The sequence below is a fragment of the Hevea brasiliensis genome, chromosome 7, assembly GCF_030052815.1.
Source record: "Hevea brasiliensis isolate MT/VB/25A 57/8 chromosome 7, ASM3005281v1, whole genome shotgun sequence".
NCBI lineage: Eukaryota > Viridiplantae > Streptophyta > Magnoliopsida > Malpighiales > Euphorbiaceae > Hevea > Hevea brasiliensis.
Window position 1 is genome coordinate 98,953,563 of NC_079499.1, and position 19,555 is coordinate 98,973,117.

Genomic DNA, 19,555 nt, shown 5'->3' on the forward strand with positions numbered 1-19,555 from the left:
TATAACAAATTCAATTAAGCTAGCCTAAATTTATATAGTTTATACAGTTAATAAGTTAGTACAATGACTTTATCAACGGATAGGTATAAAGAAATTGATATGGAATGAGCAGGATAACATTGATTAGTTAGAATAATAACCACAATTTATGAAGAAGCTCATAAGTTTAGAAAACTGAGTCATAATCTATTAGGATCGTTAACTAACTGATAAATGGCCCAAAGGAAAAGGAAGGAAATAATAAATTGAAGTGGGGTTAGCTAACAAATTTATTAGGGGAATCTTGTGTTGCTCAACCAAAACAAGAGAGCTTTATGGATGAAACTATACTCATGCAAGCTTTAACCATAAGATTAGAGATTCGATTTCTAAAATCGTTATTGTTGTGAGAGCTTTACATGAATACCACCTTCAATTTGAAGATGGAAACCACAAACTTAAAAGAGAGCTTCCATATAGAAAAGATGAGTTATATATAATACCTAACATCCCTAATACTTTGAAAAATTCCACTCTAAATAATAAAAAGTCAAAAGACCCACAAGAAAAAGTTAACCTGCCCGCTTATTTTGTAACTCAAAGCCTGGTCCCTATGCATACTTTGTCAATAGTCAAGAAGTTACGCACTATTGCAATTTGGAGTCTCTCAAATTCTTGTAAAAAATCAACTCCAAAAATTAATTAACAACTTCTTTATTAAAGTAGCGATTTCATGAGTCAACTTTTATATATATATATATATATATATTAAAGGTAATGTTTGAATGTTTCAACATTTTTATATATTCAATCGTAAGACATTTATAATAAAATTAATGAATTTAAAAACTTAAGACAAGTAATTAAATTATTGATGAAAAAAATAAAAAAGAGAAGAAGAAGAAGAAGAAGAAGAAGAAGAAGAAGAGAGAAGGGCACATTCTTGCACATCATATTAAAGTAACCCAATTCTCTAGTCCACTAAGGTTTGATCCCATTAAACTATTGAACCTTCAAGAAAGAGCTACTGCCTGCCATATTCCTTTGTGGTCCTTTTCCTTGGGTTGCCACTTAAACTAATAATAATAGTAATAATATTCCATAAAGAAAACCCATATAGGAGACCACCTAGTCCTATTGTGGCTTCCATGCTACGATTTTTGGCTTGAGTGAGTTAGTGGAAATTCACATGGATATATATATGGAGCTGATCCTTGGATTCTAAGCTGTGGGCTTATAAGTGGGTTTGCAACTTCATGATTTTTATATAATCACAATGGCTTAGGACTTCAATTAACTATTAGAATAAAATCCAAATTATAATTAATTAACAATAAAATATATAAATTTAAATTAAAAATACTGTAAATAAATATATATGTTCAGCCTATAAATATAAATTATGGACTTATTCCTATTATGACCCAAATCAGAGGTGGAAGGTTTTAATAAAAAAAAGTCTACTAGAATTTAGAAACATCCACCATTAAGCAACAGTCGAGTTGAAGTTCTAATGTGAAATGTGATGCTTATGAGAATACTTAATTTTATTAATTCCACATAATAGGGTTTTAAAATAAGTATTTGAATAAATGTATTTTCTTTAAAATTCACCAATTAAATATGCTTTCATGTGTTTAGCATAATAATTGACTTTTTTCCTATATATGAAATTTGGGAATATATATATATATATATATATATATATATATATATATATATATATATATATATATAAAATTGAAATTTGTCATAGGTTGGCTTCAGCAGCCACCCATACGGAGTAATCATATGGTGAAGTTATAATTTCATATAAGCAATTTATATGGAATAGCAAATCAATTAGATATAGACAAATATTTAAAATGACTGGATAGTCAAACAACATTGATTGTAATAAGACTTAGAATTTATTCTATATGCTAAAATGCGTCAAGATTGTCAAAATCGTGCACAAGCAACTTTGAACGTGATACTCAGGAATGACCCAGTTGGAAAACGAGCAAATTTTCCCATAAAATGGCTTTCTTTCTTTCAAATGAAAGCTTGAAACCCAACAAAAAGCAGAGGGCTTTGGCTCCTTAAAACTTTTCCAGCATAGAAAACAATATTCAAAGCAGCCATAACTGCAACATATATAAGAGGCTCAACAACCATTTCCGAGTTATTAAAAGGCCATTCACTTGGGTTGATTGGCAAATTTAGTATAACGACCAGAAAACAGACACACACACACAAGAAAAATTACTCTTCTATCAGATACCTTGGTCTTCTCTTTTTTCAATACTTTCTTTTGCTTTGAAAATCAGCTTTCGTCTGGCTTACATTGGCATTAAGCAAGGTATGTCTTATCTCTTCTGTTTAGTCATCGACTTTTCTTTTAATCAAATTATATCTTTCTGGGGTTTTCTTTTTCTTGTGCAACTTTCTTTCTTTCCTTTTCTTGCTTTGTGATTTGTATCAATGATTTGTAGAAATTCTTCGTACAAAATGGGCAAGAGCCATTTGCTTGGCGAGTCTGGCTGGCTGGCAACCGTTCTTTGCTTCTTCTTCTTCCTTATTGCCTGTTCCGCGAAGACCCCAGTTAGGTTCTTCCTCATCTTCCTCTTTGTTTTCTTCACTGTCATTTTCATTATTATTGAGTTTTTGTGTGTATGATGTAATCAGACATAATAGTCGAATATTGGCGGAGAAAGAATTATTGAAATTTCGCAAAGGTTTTCGGTTTTGATTCTGGTTTGGAGTCTATTTAGAAATCAAAATCAAATTAAAATTTTGATACGATTCTAATTTGATTTGTTGTTTTGATTTTAATTTAATATAATTTTCAATTTTTCTACTTGATTTGGTACGATTTTAATTCAATTTTTAATTTTTAAAAAAATTTTATACAATTATTTCTATAAAATTCATACTTAAATTAACATTTACATTTTAAAATAAGTTATTGATTCATAATATATTATTTAATATATCTTTTATTTATTTTTAAATTATAAAATTTTTTAACTATAATATATAAATATAATTATGAATTAAGCACATATATATATATATATAAAATAATACACTTATAATTAAAAATTATAAAATAATTTAATATATTTATAACTAAAATTATAAAGAAAATATAGATATTTAAAATATAATATTGAGTTGTATTTAGTACATAATACATATATATATATATATATATATATATATATATATATATATATATATATATAATTTTCAATTCTGATCTTAATTTAATACTTAATAAAAAATTAAAATCAAATCAAAAAATTAAAATAAATTCGATTGGTATGATTCTTGTGGATTTGGTTCGAGAGGCTAAAAAACCATGTATAGTTCTAATATTCATTCACATGACTTGTATATTGTTGAAACAGTAAAATACAAGGCATACCTTCCTAGAAGAACCTTTGCTTTAAATTTTTTATCCTTAAAGACTCACATTTTGTTTGGCGTGCGGTGGCCCCTCTGCATTCTTTCTTGCCCTTTCTCTTCTCGCATTATCCTTCTTCTTTAACTTTTAGTGCCAAACTCTAATTATTTCCTCTTCTCATCTCAGCAGCATAAGGACATCTTATTTAAGCAATTAATTTTGCACCATACCAAGGTACTACTTGGGTAGGCCTTTTACCTTTTTTTTTTTTTTTTTCTTATCAGCTAAAAAATGGGTATTGTTGGTCCCACAAAATTCTCCTTTTTGCGATGATTGTAAAGATGGGAAATTCATATCACGGACTGAGAAAAACCTGCTTGGGCCTTTTTCTTTTGTTCTGGCAATCACAGTCACGAAGTTAATAATAAGTCTACAAGGCCACACAATTACATGTGTTGTTTTCCAATTCTCACATTTGACCAAAGGCTCAATCATCAATAATTCTTAACCTTCTTCTATATGTTTTTCTTTTATAAAATAATATATATATATATAGGGGAGAGAAAATGTTAGAACTTTTAATTTTAATGGAGACATAATTTGAACAGCATCTGGTGAGCTACAGGGAGCCATCTTTCTCTACTTTTTTCACTTTAATCCTTATTTAGATCGAGAATATATGTATTATATGATGCAAAATAATTTAATAATTTTCTTAAATACGATGAAACCATGTTAGGATAATCCAAACTTAGTGTAAGAAGATCAGTTAGGCCATCTTCCGATTGCCAGAAAATGTTAGAAATTGAACTTCTACACTATCTTCTATAAAATAATTAGAATGTTAAACTTATTAAAAATGAGTTAATTAGACTGATTTCCATGTGCAGAAAAATTCTAAGGACGACTAATAACAGCTCAGCTCTTGGGGTTCAGCTACAAATAACCAGTAATCAGGTGGTGATTGACAATGGACTTGTTCGAGTTACTTTCTCTAGTCCAGGTGGTGATGTCATCGAAATTAAATACAAAGGAATCGATAACATACTTGAAATCGTTAATGAAGAAGATAATCGAGGGTATGCATTTACTCTTTAATTATTCCTGCCTAATATTAATCCAGGCTTTATGTTTGATAGCGCCAAAAAAATAAAATCATATAAATAATTTTAATTAATTTGAAATTAAGGTATAATTGATACTTGTGTTGAAATTCTAATTGGGGTTTGAAATTCTTCGAGTTCAGATATTGGGATGTGGTATGGAACCGACCTGGAGAGCCCATCATCTATGACAAGTAAGTAAACCCATCTAATGCATGAGCTCTAGTTAAAATTTTGTTGTTTTCTAGTTGAAATTATGGTTAATTACTGCTTTTTCAGGCTGCAAGCGACAGATTTTAGTGTCATAATGGAAAATGAAGACCAAGTAGAGGTTTCATTCTCCAAAAGATGGAGCCCTTCCATGGACGCAGTTCCCTTGAATGTTGACAAAAGGTGAACTTTAATTCCTTGCATTACACTTACCAAATTTTAAGAAATAAATGGAGTTTACAGAGTCTAAACCCGGATTTCTTGTATTTTAAGGATCTAAATTCAACTTTGTAGGTATATAATTCGACGTGGAAGCTCTGGATTTTATCTGTATACCATATTGGAACGCTTGGAAGGATGGCCTGATGTTGATATGGATCAAATTAGAGTGGTTTTCAAGCTTCACAAAGAAAAGTAATAGAAGAATTAACAAACTAAATTTATCTTTGATTATTTTTTTTTATATTAATTAATTAAGGGCAGCGAGAACATTTAAGTTATGTATGACATCAATGGTCAGGTTTCACTTCATGGCATTGTCTGATGATAGGCAAAGGGTAATGCCAATGCCTGAAGATCGCCTTACTGGCCTCCCTCTGGCCTATCCTGAAGCTGTTCTCTTAACCAATCCAATCAACCCAGAACTTAGAGGAGAGGTAATTAACTCTAACTTCATCTCAGTTTCTCATTTTATTATTTGGAGATAAGTGCTTTGGTTGCATGTAAAAATGAAAAAGATGGTGTTAGGAATTGAAAATCGTAATTGATTGTAGATGTAGGTAAGGTATCTGATAAAATGTCCCAAAGAAACAATTGTAGTTGATATCAAATTAATTAATTTCTTAGGAATTTACAAAATAGATTCACTGAATTACACTTGAGGTCATGTGTATATTTTTATTCTGTTTCTTGATATTGTGGGGGGATGCATGCAGGTAGATGATAAATATCAATACTCTTGTGAGGTCAGAGACAACAGGGTGCATGGTTGGATATCAGACGACCCACCAGTAGGATTTTGGATGATCACACCCAGTAATGAATTTCGCGTTGGTGGGCCCACCAAGCAAGATCTGACCTCTCATGTGGGGCCTACTGTCCTCAATGTAAGTCTATGATATATGGAAAATTTTCACAACTTGTTAACAGTTTATAAATTTGGTTAGAAGGCCTTTACATTGTTGCATTAGGATTGCCATTTCTCTCCTTTTTTTTTTTTCGTCGTATATAATGTATTCAGCCTAATTCAGTCATTTTCATCTAGATGTTTACTAGTACTCATTATGCTGGGGAGGACTTAAATACAGAGTATCGAAATGGAGAGCCATGGAAGAAAGTTCTTGGCCCTGCCTATGTCTATCTTAATTCCATTTCGCCCTCTGAAGATCCGGAAGCTCTTTGGGAAGATGCTAAAGAACAGGTATATATCTACTAGCTTAGTCATTCTTCTTTCATGAGAATTTGGATAACATTCTGAGTACTCATGCTTGATGTTTGTTATTAGATGTCAACTGAAGTTAGAAGCTGGCCATACAATTTTCCTCAATCTGAAGATTTCCCCTCTTCTCATCAACGGGGAAATGTTTTAGGTCAATTAATAGTTCGTGACAGATACATCAATGAAAGGTTAATGCATGCAAGTTTTGCTTATGTGGGATTGGCAGCACCAGGAGATGTGGGCTCATGGCAAATGGAAGCAAAGGTTGAAACAAAATTGAAATTTATTTCTGAATCATTTAGTAAGATGAGGAATCTCTTAGCTGGGATTTCTATATATATTTTTTTTTTTAATTTACGTACAGGGTTATCAATTTTGGACTCAAGCTGACAGGAAAGGAATCTTCTCAATAAATAATGTGAGAGCTGGGAATTATAGTTTGTATGCATGGGTTCCTGGTATCATTGGAGATTACAAATATAATGTTAATATCATCATTGAACCAAGTATGAATAACCTATAACAGCCTTCTTATGTTAATATTTGATTTTTTTTTTTTGCCTCAATTCCTTTTTACTCTAGTGGATGAGGTAATTTGCATGTTGAACTACAGGGTCTAAGATCAAATTGGGTGTCCTTGTATATGATCCTCCAAGAAATGGTCCAACTCTTTGGGAAATAGGCATTCCTGATCGTACTGCTTCTGAGTTCTATGTACCAGACACATACCCAACACTCATGAACAAATTGTACACCAATCACCCAACAGACAAGTCAGCTCTCATCCGCATTGTCACAAGCCTAGCTTCCTGTTATACCATTTTAATCTTTAATTATCACTATGCTTCATTCCTGATTAATTAGTACCTTTCCTGTACAGATTTAGGCAATACGGATTATGGGAAAGATATGCTGATATGTATCCTAAGAACGATCTCATATATAATGTTGGTGTTAATACTTATGTTCAAGATTGGTTCTTTGCCCATGTTACGAGGTACCTGTTACACCTATTTATACCTCTCGACGTGTCCTTCACTTGAAGTTAATTCTCTAAGTTCCGGTTCTAATGTTATTTGCACTGCAGAGAGATGGGAAATAAGACATACGAGGCAACCACATGGCAGATCATATTTGAACTAGAAAGTGTAAGCCAAAGTGGAAATTATACAATCCAAGTAGCCTTGGCATCAGCTCATATGTCTGAACTCCAGGTATATATATCTTTCACACTGGCCACCACTTTCACACACTGCTTGGTTAACGATTTAGCGCAACCTTTTATTTTGGAAGGACTAATGATCTCATAAATCCTGGACTGAAACCTTTTTTTATCTTATATGCAAAAGGTGCGGGTGAACACTGCAAGAGGCGATCCACATCTTTTCACAACAGGACTAATTGGCAAGGATAACGCCATTGCAAGACATGGAATTCATGGGTTATATTGGTTGTATAGTATTCAAGTACCATCTTCGCAACTTCTCCAAGGAAATAATATAATTTATCTAACTCAGTCGAGAAGTAATAGCCCCTTTCAGGGCATTATGTATGATTACATTCGTTTAGAGGCACCGAGAGAAACTTGATGACGGGTTGGAAACTATTTATTTGGAGATGTTTATATTGTCTATATTTTCCAAGCATAGATAGATAATGAACTGACAGTTTCTCATCTCTTACATTATGTTTGGATTGGAGATAGGAAAATATAAGACGGAAAGTTATTTTATAAATAGTAAAATCATAATTTTACCCTCAAGTTAAGAAATAAAAACTTATATAATATACGAATATATTTATAATTTTTTATATTTTCCTCTCACTTTCTCTCTATTTTGGAGAGAAAGTAGAAGTGAATGAAAAAAAATTTATTTTTCTTTTAAATTTTTCATCCCCTTTATTTTTTATCAATTCAAACACAAAATGATGAAAAATAAAATTATTTTATTGTCAAATTTTCTTTCCTCTTATTTTCTATCTATCTAAACATAATGTTAGGTGCCCCCAGATCTAAATCTTGAAACCTTTTGGTTTATATATGGGCTCATTTGCTTAATCATTTTGAAAATCAATTAATGTTATTTAGAGTACTATTAGATTACTAGTTCATTTTTCAATTATGTTTTTACTTTTATTTCATATATATATATATATATATATATATATATATATATATACCCATAAAATGTCATTAATTATGGACATATCTAAGATAACTTATTTAAGTCACTAAGGAAAATTCCGTAGAGAAAACTTGTGTAACAGTTTTGTAAGCTTCACAATTTCGTACGTAGCTCTTTTATGCATTTTCTTTAAGTCTCTTCTTTCATTGAGTTTCTATCTATATATTTTAAAGGCAAAAGTTCTATTTAAGCTCTTTGAGATAGCTCCTTGACACATTTTCTTTGAGCCTCTTTTTTTACTGAGTTTCTACTAACATATTTTAAAGGTAAAAAGTCTATTTAAGCTACTTAAGTTAAGTTATGTTAAATAGTTATATAAATTTTTAAATATTTTGAGATCTAATTAAATCTTTCAACTTTTCAAAAAGATTAAATAAATTTTTTAAATTTTTAAAAAATTATTAAGTTAACCCTTAAAAACTAAAAAACCCTTTAACTTTAAAAATAGATAAAAAAAAAAAACTGTAATTTACTTCTAATATAATTCCAGCTAAGATTATAAAATTGTTTCAGTAGATATTTATCGAGATATTACAAATCAGATATGTAGTATTGTTGATGAGGGTCCTGTGTAGTAGAAAATCTTCATGCATGAAAATCATCTACTGTACGAGATTTTCATTAGCAATTATGTGTATCTTGTCACGACCCAACCTATGGGTCGGACCGGCACTAGGACCTGGGCCAGCCTAAAACCCCCGAGGCCCGTAGTAAGCCTAACTATTCACTTAACCCAACTCTAAAGCCCATTTGGGCCTAATTTCAAAAAATCAACCGGACAGAGTCCGGCCATAAAATGGACCTTTCAACGGGGAGTTTTTGACTCACCCGACCTGTAAACACAATAAATACTCAATTGGGGAGCTCAGCTCACCCTCCACATACTCATCAGCATAAAAATAAATGGGAGCTCAGCTCCCTTATCCAATCCATCAAACATGCATAGAATATTAAGTTTACAGGTCCAAAATAATAATTTAATTTACAGACCCATATCAAATAGACATTTCTAACACATGCGGAAATTCTAAGATTTAACAAGTTTATACAAACATTAATAACCGACCTGCGAGGAAGAAAGCAGGTTAACCTCAAAAATATCCTCCTGTGGCTTGGAAAAATATTGAACAGGAGTGAGCGTTCGACTCAGAGAGTAAAATATCAATTTTAACCATAATCTCTATAACTATCTAAAACTAATGCACCCTGTATAGTGAAATGCAACACCCGCAATAATTTCACATCATAACATCAAAAAGGTAATTTGGAGCACTCACACACCCAATAATATCAATCATAATATATATGGAAGCTGATCCCCTATACAGCTCTCTTAATTCTAACTGTGCCAGCGAAGAACTCAAGCCGTGTCTACCCTGAAGGACCGGGTCCTAGCAAAGATCTCAAGCCGTGTCTACCCGTCCTATCTATAGTCCACACCACATCACACGCACGCCAACGCACGCACACTGCTCCAAATTACCACAACAACATACATGGCACTTTCACAATTATGAATGCAACATAAATCGTGCCTAAAATTTATCTACATAGATATATGCATATAAGTGATGCATGGGCATGCTTGAACATATAATAACAGTGAAATTACAATTAAAATTAATATTTTACTCACAGACTTGACAACGGTCACTGTGGCGGCTGGGCGGAGGAAGAAGGCTGTCCCGGCTCACCTGACAATTACATTACAATTATTTAATACAAATGACTCAATACAAAACAAGAAAAGACTAAATACGTCCTAAGTCGTGCCGAAAATCCGGCAGAGTCTCCCCTATACCTAAGACCTACCCAACCTGCAAAATGGCTCAAAACACACTTCTATATTCGCAACTCATATATCCACAATTCAATCACATCACACAGCCCCTCCTGGGCCCATCAAATTAGTCATCCATCACAATATGTAAAATTTCAATTTAGTCCTTATAATTGATCATTTTTGCAAAAACTACCCAAACAAGCTCTAAAAATTCTAAAACTTTGCCCCGTGGTCTTTAGCAATATTACTAGGCTATTTCAAAAAGAATCATAATTTTCTGAGCTACTAGGAATATTTTATAGATTTTTAATCCTATTTAAGCACTAGAAAATTACGAAAAAGCAAGGTTCGGGTTTACCTTTGCCTATTCCGACTTCGGGGACGCGCTCAGGATGTATGACAATGGGGGGTAGCCAAAACCTCGGTCCAATTCGGAGACTTTTCCAGCAGTGCATGCGCCGGAAATTCACGCATCGGTCAAGCCGAATTTCCGCGAATTGAGGATACCTACACGAAGCCCATAACACGGGGGTTAGTACATAAATTTTTCAGAATTTTCTAAGCTCATTTAATGCTCGGAAAAATACTGCGAAGTTCCGTGGGACCCACCGAAAAACGGTGTCGGAAAATTTTGAAATTTATATCCCCGCGAAGCTCTCGACCAGTGGAGCGCTCTGGTACTCTTGGTTTTCTCGTGGGGTTCACGGTTTGCGAGAAATCTAGCCCGAAAGTCAAAATGGGCTAAAACTTCCCGGACAAAAATTGGACAAACCGCTTTCGGTGTTCTTGGTGTCTATGGAAAGCTCTCAACGAGTAGATGAGTTTAGACACAAGACCCGGACCGATTTGTGGCCGGATCGGCCGGATTTTGGCCGGGAAGACGAAAGGTCGCGCAGTGCTGCCGCTCTGGAGCCGTTCGTTCGTTCGGCCCAGCGGCCTTGGGAGGGTCGAGGCGGCCGTGGCGAGCTGGGGTGGCAGGGGAGGTGGCGGCGCGGCAAGGGGAGGAGGGAGGAGAGAGAAAAAGAGAGAAAAGGGGAGAGGGGTCGGACGCGCGCGGGGAGGAGGAAGAAAAAGAAGAAGACCGGTCCGATTCGACCGCTCCAATCCGGTCCGGTTCGATTGTGTCGGTTCGATTCAAGATACAAAATTTTGAATTTTTACTCCGCCTCGGGACCGAAAACGAGGTCCAAAAATTTCGAAAAAATTCCAGAAAACTCAGAAAAATTCGTACACTCCAAATATATTTTTAGTTTTGCCACGTGGTCTTTAAATTAATTTTTAAAAATCATCTATATTTATATTTTCGAAAAATCGAACCCGATTTTTTTAAAATCCGAAAAATCTCAAATAATTTCTTAAAATTTAAATAAAATGAAAATATCAATAATACTCATAAAATAATAAAATTTAAAAATTTTTGGGGTGTTACATATCTAATTTATAATATTTCAGTGAATATATCCTACATTTAATAGGAAATTGATAATTTTTTTTTTTACAAATAGTTTAAAAAACTTTTCTACATAAATTATACTGATGATGATAAATTCATAAAGAAACTTCTTGAATCATTTGATAAAAAAAAGAATTTATAAAACTGTTTTCAGTAGATACTTATCAAGATATTACAAATCAAATATATATTATTATTGATGAGGATCACATGCACTAAAAAATTTCCATGCACAAACTTGACTGAATTTATATAAAGTCAAATTATAATTCAATCTTTCCTGATATATTTTTAAAAGTTAAAAGCTAATTTATTCCTTAAATAGTAAAATGGCTTATTTATCTATTTTTAAGTAAAATGGTTTATTTGTTTTTTTTTTAATTTAAATGACTTATTTAATTTTTTTAATTTAAAGAGCTTATTTAAACCCGAAATACTTTAAAAGCTTATATGAAATTATAGAGGGAAAGTCCATCGAGAATTCCATTGATAATTTTTTTTACATGTTTTTAATATCTTATTGCACTGTACTTATAAATATCAAAATAAAAAAGAATTTTTTTTTATATAAGCTAAATTTATAAATTTAAAAATAATTACAAACAAATAGATAAACTTAATTTTAGAGTTTATAAATTGGTTAGGTCAATTTTTAAGTTAAAATAAACTCTTTTAGTATGAATTTTAATCAACTTAAATTATTTAAATTTTAATGTTAGTTTGACATTGAAAATAAAGTATTATTTCACTTGGCATGTGTCAGGTTAGAATTACTTGCCCAACCCCTTTCTTTAAAAAAAAAATAATATAGTTACGAAAACATTCTCGATGAAATGATTCCGAAGGAATTTTAGTGGGCAGTGGGAGCTCCTCTGACCAGTAATTTGGACAAGTATCTTGCGTAGTTTCCTTGCCGCTTTATGGTCATCGGATTCCCGCAGTAAAGTATTTTCGTTAATTGGTATCAACTGGAGTATGGCCTCGCAATTTTATGGTTTTAAAATTAATAATAATCTTAGACTCAATTTATTTTATAAAAAATAATTTACATATGAAAAATATTTTTTAAAAAAATATTTTTTATTATTAATTATAATATTAAATTAATAAAATATATCTATATCGTATATATATATATAAATATTTTCATATGTTAATAGAATTATCAAAACTTATAATATGAAAAATTTTATTTTAAAAAAATTAAATTATTTTTTTAAATAATTTTATTTTTTCTTTGGCTAGAAATATTCTATTTTCTTAAGAACTCACAACAAAGAATGACAAAAGGTCGTGCCTGATCCGACTAAACTCTAATTGAACGAATTTGGGTAGCATATAATTAGATTTGGGATAGATTCGGATTTAAAAAATAATATATGATTTGAGTCGGATTTGAATTTTATATATTTTGATTCTATTACCCAAATCTATTTGTCTAAATATTTAATTAAATATAAAATATATTTTTGATAATAATATTTATAAATTTTATATTTTTTAAAATAAAATAAAATTTAAATATTTTATAAAATTATTAAAATTTTAAAATATAAAATATTAATAAAAAAATAAATTATATATATTATTAATTAAAATATATAAACTCAAACAAATTTAGGTATTAATAATCAAATTTAAAACGAATTTAGATAGTTGATAATAAATTTTAATTATATTTTAGATGATTTTAAATTTTAAAAATATTAGTTTAATTGAAGATAATTTTTTTAAATATTTTTTTATGGAATAGAAATAAACACACATATTTAGATCAATGACGAAAATAAATCATATCTCAAAATTATTATAATTTTAAAAAAATTCCACATGGTACCGTCCTCCCCACCAAAATTTATGAGAAATTAAATTGAAGACATTTTGTTGACGTTTAAATAAATTTATTTTTAAGTTTTCATTTCAATTTTTAATAATAAAATATTAATATTTTTTTTTAAAAAGTAATATAAAAATAAAAACATTAATTAGAAAATTTATTATTTTAATTCTTTTGATAAAATTGAGTCTATGTGAATTTAAATAATAAATTGTGAGTTAATTAGGATAAAAATTTTAAAAAGAATTATTCGAAGAAAAATAAAAAAAATTACTGTAAAAGTGAGCTTTCTTTCAAAATTATGTAATGAGAATGGTAAATTAATAAAAAAATATAAGTTATTATAATTAACAATAATTTTATAAAAATAATATATATATATATATATATATATATATATATATATATATATATATATATATATATTCTTGTTCAATCTAAAAAATATATATATTTAAATATTATTAAAAAATAATTTAAAAATATTATTTTTTATTTTAATACTTTTATAATTGAAATATATTATATTTAATTTTGAATCAATTTTAATATATATTCTCTAATTCATTTATTTAAAGAAAAACACTTTTTCACCATTAATCTTAACAATAATAATGTTTTAGAGGACACGGCTATTAGCTCATCATTACGCAAGCTACACCAGGTAAAAGGATATTTTTTCCAAATTTTAAATTTTTATTTATCGAATCTTTATTTTCAATTATATTTTATTCAACTTATAATTTTATTTTTAATTGAATATTTTGAGAATTTATTTAATTAACAATAAAAGCTTTAAAGTTTGAAAATTGGTTTTTGCAAGATAAAAGTGTTTGGAATGAATGATTTTGCAGCAATTCATATGAAATAATTTTTTTTTTATCTTTGTGTCTGAAACGAATAATAATATAAAAATTTAATTCTATCAAATTCTCGTGGGAATAGATTTTAAGCCTAAAAATAATTTAATCAAAATTCATAAGATTTTGTAAAACAATGATTTTAATTCATTCTATTTATATTAAAATTACTTAACTACCCCTAAAACTCTTTTTTTTTTTAACCTTCATCCCTTTTTGTCTGTAAACTCTAGACTCTCTCACTTAATTTTCCATTGATTTTTAGAAGTTGGGTCGAATTTTTTTATTTTATTTTTAATTAATTTCCTTTTTTTTTTAATTTTACTATTTTGAAAGTTTTTACACAAAAACAATTAATATATAAGATTATTTATTCAGAATTTGTGATTTCTTCTCCAACAGTATCTTTTTCCAGGATTTAACCTTGCGATGTTGGTTTATGATTTATAAATGAATGTAAGCCTCTAAGGAGGAGACTGCAAACTTGATCAACCTCTTCTCCCACTTTTAACTATTCCAAGGAAAGCTTAAATCGATATTCTGGGAAATGGGGTCTTCAGATAAACAACATCTTCAGCCTCAGGAGTCCTTTGGATGGGCAGCTAGAGACTCATCTGGAGTTCTCTCTCCTTTCAAATTCTCAAGAAGGTTTTCTTTTGCTTTCCATTTCATTTCTTCTTTCTTTCATGTCAAGACGCTCATAATTATGAAACAAATAATACAAATCTTAAATTTCTTTTTTTTTTTTTTTCTTTTGAATATTTTGGTTGAATATTTTGGTTTAAAGGGCAACAGGAGACAAAGATGTAAAGATTAAAGTTCTGTACTGCGGCATCTGCCATAGTGACCTGCATAGTATCAAGAACGATTGGGGAATATCCATCTACCCTCTCTTGCCTGGGTAAGATCTTTGCATATGACTTCTGCATTTTCTAATTGTTGAAAGGTTATATCACACTACAGTATATTAGCTTCCAACATTTCAAATCGACTTCTTATTTGTTATTAAAGACAAGAACTGATAAAATCAGTTAACTAATAAATTATTAATTCATGCTTAATTATAGATAAAATCACCACTTAAACCTAATGAAAATGAAATTTGTTTCCACAAAAACCATTAATAATTGTACGTATTAAGTTGGGAATTGGGATTAACTAGTTAAAATGACATTTGTGGACAAAAATATAGTGATTGGTTTCTTTAACTTGAAAGGAATGAAGAATGGCCAACTTGTGTGGTTCTTATTCCGTCGTCAAGAAAGCATATACTATATGAGGAGCAAACGGAGACATCTTCATTGGTGGTGGTGTCGTCACCCTTTGCCTTGAGGCAATGAATAAGTGTAGCTGTCACAAAACTACATTGATAAGGGATCTATTTGCATGGTATAACAAATATAAACAATACATATAGTGAAATCTACCTAATCATAATTATTTCGAGAAATTTTTGTTTAAATTCAATATATTATAAATCTAAGATATAAATATGATAAATTTATATATTTAATAAGTGAATCGTAAAATATTTATATATATATTAGCCTAAACTTATTAGCAGATATTGAATCCATTAAGTGTGCGAATTAGAAAGAAAGATTCAAGTAACTTATATATATATTCATTATATTATATTATATACCACCCTATGATTCTTGCCTTTGAAAAAATTTAATTTGCTTACAAATGCTTCCTGCATGTACAGTCATGAGATTGTGGGCATAGCAACAGAGGTGGGATCCAATGTCGAGAAATTCAAAGTAGGAGATAAAGTAGGGGTGGGGTGCATGGTTGGATCTTGCGGCTCTTGCGATGACTGCACAAACAATCTTGAGAATTACTGCCCAAAAATCATACCAACTTACAATGGTATAGACGACGATGGAGCCATTACTTACGGAGGATACTCAGAATTTATCATCGTCGACCAACACTTTGTCATCAGATACCCTGAAAGCTTGCCTCTTGATGCTGGTGCACCCCTTCTGTGTGCTGGTATTACAGTTTATAGCCCCTTAAAATACTACGGCCTTGATAAACCTGGTATGAAGTTAGGCGTGGTTGGACTTGGTGGCCTTGGCCATATGGCAGTCAAATTTGCTAAAGCTATGGGGCTCAAAGTGACTGTGATTAGTACATCACCAAATAAAAAGAAGGAGGCTACTCAACATCTTGGTGCTGACTCGTTTTTGCTTAGCAATGATAAGAATGAAATGAAGGTAAGGAAAATTGATTTTTTTTTTATATATATTTATATTAATTTAACCATAATCTGCGTATATGGATGTCGTTAATTAGGCTGCAATGGGCACATTGGATGGTGTTATTGACACAGTCTCAGTATTTCATGCTGTGTTGCCTATAATTGGTTTATTGAAATCCCATGGGAAACTTGTTCTTTTGGGCTTGCCTGACAAGCCTCTCGAGCTGCCAGTTTTCCCTTTGCTCCTAGGTAAGCAAGATGACATTAATTATCTGAAATTTGTAGAAACAGAGAAAGCTTAATACTTATAATATTAACTGGCGCTCAAATACAGGGAGGAAGACGGTGGCTGGTAGTGTTATAGGAGGAATAAAGGAGACGCAAGAGATGATTAATTTAGCTGCAAAGCACAACATAACTGCAGATGTAGAAGTTATCCCAATTGACTATGTGAACAAAGCAATGGAGCGACTTGCCCGTGCCGATGTTAAATATCGATTTGTCATTGATATTGCAAACACCTTAGCTGCTGGTGTATGATCTTTATTAGAATTAAATTTTTTTTTTTTCCTAATCTCTGAGCATGAATTGATGGATCAAACTTAAAAACACTGTTTTCATTTTGAGAAAATATATTGAAATAAAGTCCACTTTTTATTTTGTCCATCCATTTTCTGTATCCATTTTACATCTCCTATCCTTTAGTAATTCCATTCATGGGGTTTGCATCCAAGCTCGCGACACCACATTAAAGTGACCCCAGCCTCGCCAGTACTATCAACATCACGACGTTGAGGCAGTTCGGGCGGTGGCATCTTTCCTTCATGTTTAGGCGGTTCTGGGGTTCACTGGTGTATAAGCCTTAAGCCTGCCTTTTGAGCTCCTGTTAATTGGCCCTTCAGTCCCTTCTATGTTTCAATCAGCCTATTTCTGTTTTGGGTATGGGCCTTGAATATAATGTACTGTGTTCGACTTTTAAACCCATCAATAAAATATGTTCTCTCTTAAAAAAAATAGAAGAAAGAGCTAAATTATTGACGAAATCAAGAGCTGACCCAATCAATTTTAGTTTTAATTTGATTTAATTGATTTGGGGTAGGTTGATAAAGGCCTCAGCTTTTTTTATTATTTTTAACGGTAAAAGTACTAAATTTTATTCACGAATCATATCAAACTGAATAACATCTTCAAGGGATGATGGAGTAATATTCACCCATTCTCTTTAGATGCCATAATTAAATAAAAAAAAAATTCTTTTAGTTAATTTAAGAGAAAAATATTATGTATAATAATAAATTATCTACTAAAAAGAAAAAAAAATAACGCATTTAAATTTTCATACAATAATAATAAAATAAAAAAATTATAAAATAATAAATTATTACTATAATTTTAAATGTTTATTGTAAATAGTTAAAAAAAAAAATTCTCGATATAATCTTACGATTCATCTTACAGAATAGCTCATATTGCCGATATGACAAGTAGTGTCATCATCACCTAATAACATTATTGTAAATAATTTCAAATTTTATTAGAAAGATGAACGATGAATTTTGTGTTTAAATTTTATAATATTATATCTATAAAAACAATTTTAAAAGCATAATTAGAAGAAACAGAAGGAAAAAAAAAAACAATAGTAATGATAATAAGAATAATAACAAACTTTTGTAAAATAACATATATTATTAAATTCTTAATGGCAATTATAATTTAAATAAATTCATTTATTATAAATAAAAAATTAATATTAAAAAAATAAATTATAGTAATCGAGACATTTTATAATTATTTTAGTACATTAAAAATATTAAAATAATGATTATATATTAAAAATAAATTTCCCCTCAATAGAATTTAAATGTAAAATATTAATTTAAAATATTAAAATTAAAATTTTATAAATTGACAACTCTAATCATAGATGACGTGTTTAAAAGCAACAAGTACTTAGGATATGAATGCGCATGGATGAAATTGACGACTTTGACAATTTTGGACGCGTTCATATGCATGAAATTGACAACTCCAGCATTCGGAGAGATGAATTAAGTTGGAAGGAACTTTCCAATTGAGGCAAGCCCTTCTTTTCCACGTCATAAAAATTATTAAATTAAATTTATAATTATAATTTTTGCATTAAGATGAAATTTAATAATAATATAATTTAATTTTTTTATAAATATTATTAATAAATTAATTTATTAACAATTTTGAGTGTTGATAACATGAGAGTGATAATAGCCAATCATGGTCTTCCGCCACTGTTTAAATGACGCGTATCACGTTTGTGAAAACTGCACGTAGCAGCAAGTGGTAGGGTCTACTTAATCATCGCCATGGCCCATGGCTCGGCTAGGAGAGATGAACATTGCATTATGCCAACCTTCTCTGGAACCGACCATCAAACACTTGGCATCCATGGTGCTCATCATCATCGTCGCCTACCAGCCTACCATCGTTTTGGTTTTTATATTTTTAATTGTTATTTTTTCATATTAAAGTTTATTTTTAATTTATTTAATTTTACATAAAATTTCAACACAAAACTTTATAATTTTGAAAACAGTACTTTAATACCATTTAATTAAATAACCAATTAATATTTTGTATTTCTTTCTTTTAAATTGGAAAAAAAATTTTGTAGTAGTTAATCAAATGTAATATTAAATTATATATTAACTAATTGTTTTACCTGAGTTTATTTATTGTTTTATTTTAATAATATAAATTAATTTTTTTCCTATATTTTATATTTTTAAAATTATATTATTTTGTTAAATATAATAAATTCAATTTAAATTTGTATAGAAATTATAAATAATTATATATCTATTTAAATCAAATTAAATTTTTATTTCTTAAATGATTTTTTAGTTGTGTTTCTTTTTTTTTTCATGAAAATGTAGCAATACAATATATTTACAATATAAATGCAATTAAAAAAGTATAATTTAAAAAGATATTCTCTTAAATATTGTGTAACAGTCAAGAAATAATTGAAAATCATAATCATTTCTCAATATCTGCACATGTTTTTTTTAATATTTTACATTTTTTAAAATAATATTCAATTAACCGTACAAATTATTGAAAAGTTATATAGTGA

The 19,555-nt window shown here is 29.9% G+C and overlaps 2 protein-coding genes across 6 annotated transcripts; both read left to right on the forward strand.

Moving 5' to 3' along the window:
• Positions 1 to 1,728: 1,728 nt before the first annotated feature.
• On the forward strand, positions 1,729 to 7,793 carry LOC110658828 (rhamnogalacturonate lyase B). 5 transcript variants are annotated; one of them, XM_021816582.2, is made up of 16 exons: positions 1,729 to 2,320; positions 2,454 to 2,562; positions 3,554 to 3,612; positions 4,258 to 4,446; positions 4,614 to 4,664; positions 4,750 to 4,863; positions 4,975 to 5,094; positions 5,201 to 5,336; positions 5,616 to 5,786; positions 5,945 to 6,100; positions 6,185 to 6,382; positions 6,483 to 6,624; positions 6,732 to 6,891; positions 6,999 to 7,115; positions 7,206 to 7,332; positions 7,468 to 7,793. In XM_021816582.2, the coding sequence occupies exons 2-16, from the start codon at positions 2,470 to 2,472 to the stop codon at positions 7,705 to 7,707; spliced, it is 2,073 nt and encodes a 690-aa protein (XP_021672274.2). In that variant the 5' UTR covers positions 1,729 to 2,320; positions 2,454 to 2,469; the 3' UTR covers positions 7,708 to 7,793. The 5 variants fall into 5 exon arrangements, with proteins under 5 accessions (XP_021672274.2, XP_058006244.1, XP_058006245.1 ...); XM_058150261.1 differs by lacking the exon at positions 3,554 to 3,612 and having other exon boundaries at positions 2,454 to 2,567; XM_058150262.1 differs by lacking the exon at positions 1,729 to 2,320 and having other exon boundaries at positions 2,454 to 2,567; positions 3,554 to 3,601.
• A 6,680-nt stretch (positions 7,794 to 14,473) lies between these two features.
• LOC110658829 (probable mannitol dehydrogenase) lies at positions 14,474 to 17,107 on the forward strand. The gene is made up of 5 exons (XM_021816584.2): positions 14,474 to 14,885; positions 15,025 to 15,138; positions 15,946 to 16,459; positions 16,539 to 16,692; positions 16,778 to 17,107. Exons 1-5 carry the CDS (start codon positions 14,785 to 14,787, stop codon positions 16,981 to 16,983), a joined length of 1,089 nt encoding a protein of 362 aa, XP_021672276.2. The 5' UTR covers positions 14,474 to 14,784; the 3' UTR covers positions 16,984 to 17,107.
• Positions 17,108 to 19,555: the final 2,448 nt, after the last annotated feature.

Bases quoted from the DNA above. Each gene is read 5' to 3' on its own strand.
- LOC110658828 (XM_021816582.2), top strand. From the start codon at position 2,470: ATGGGCAAGAGCCATTTGCTTGGCGAGTCTGGCTGGCTGGCAACCGTT. The intron at 5,095-5,200 runs GTAATAGAAGAA...ATCAATGGTCAG, and splicing joins TTCAAGCTTCACAAAGAAAA to GTTTCACTTCATGGCATTGT. The intron at 7,333-7,467 runs GTATATATATCT...TATATGCAAAAG, and splicing joins CTCATATGTCTGAACTCCAG to GTGCGGGTGAACACTGCAAG.
- LOC110658829 (XM_021816584.2), top strand. From the start codon at position 14,785: ATGGGGTCTTCAGATAAACAACATCTTCAGCCTCAGGAGTCCTTTGGA. The intron at 14,886-15,024 runs GTTTTCTTTTGC...TTTGGTTTAAAG, and splicing joins CCTTTCAAATTCTCAAGAAG to GGCAACAGGAGACAAAGATG. The intron at 16,460-16,538 runs GTAAGGAAAATT...GTCGTTAATTAG, and splicing joins ATGATAAGAATGAAATGAAG to GCTGCAATGGGCACATTGGA.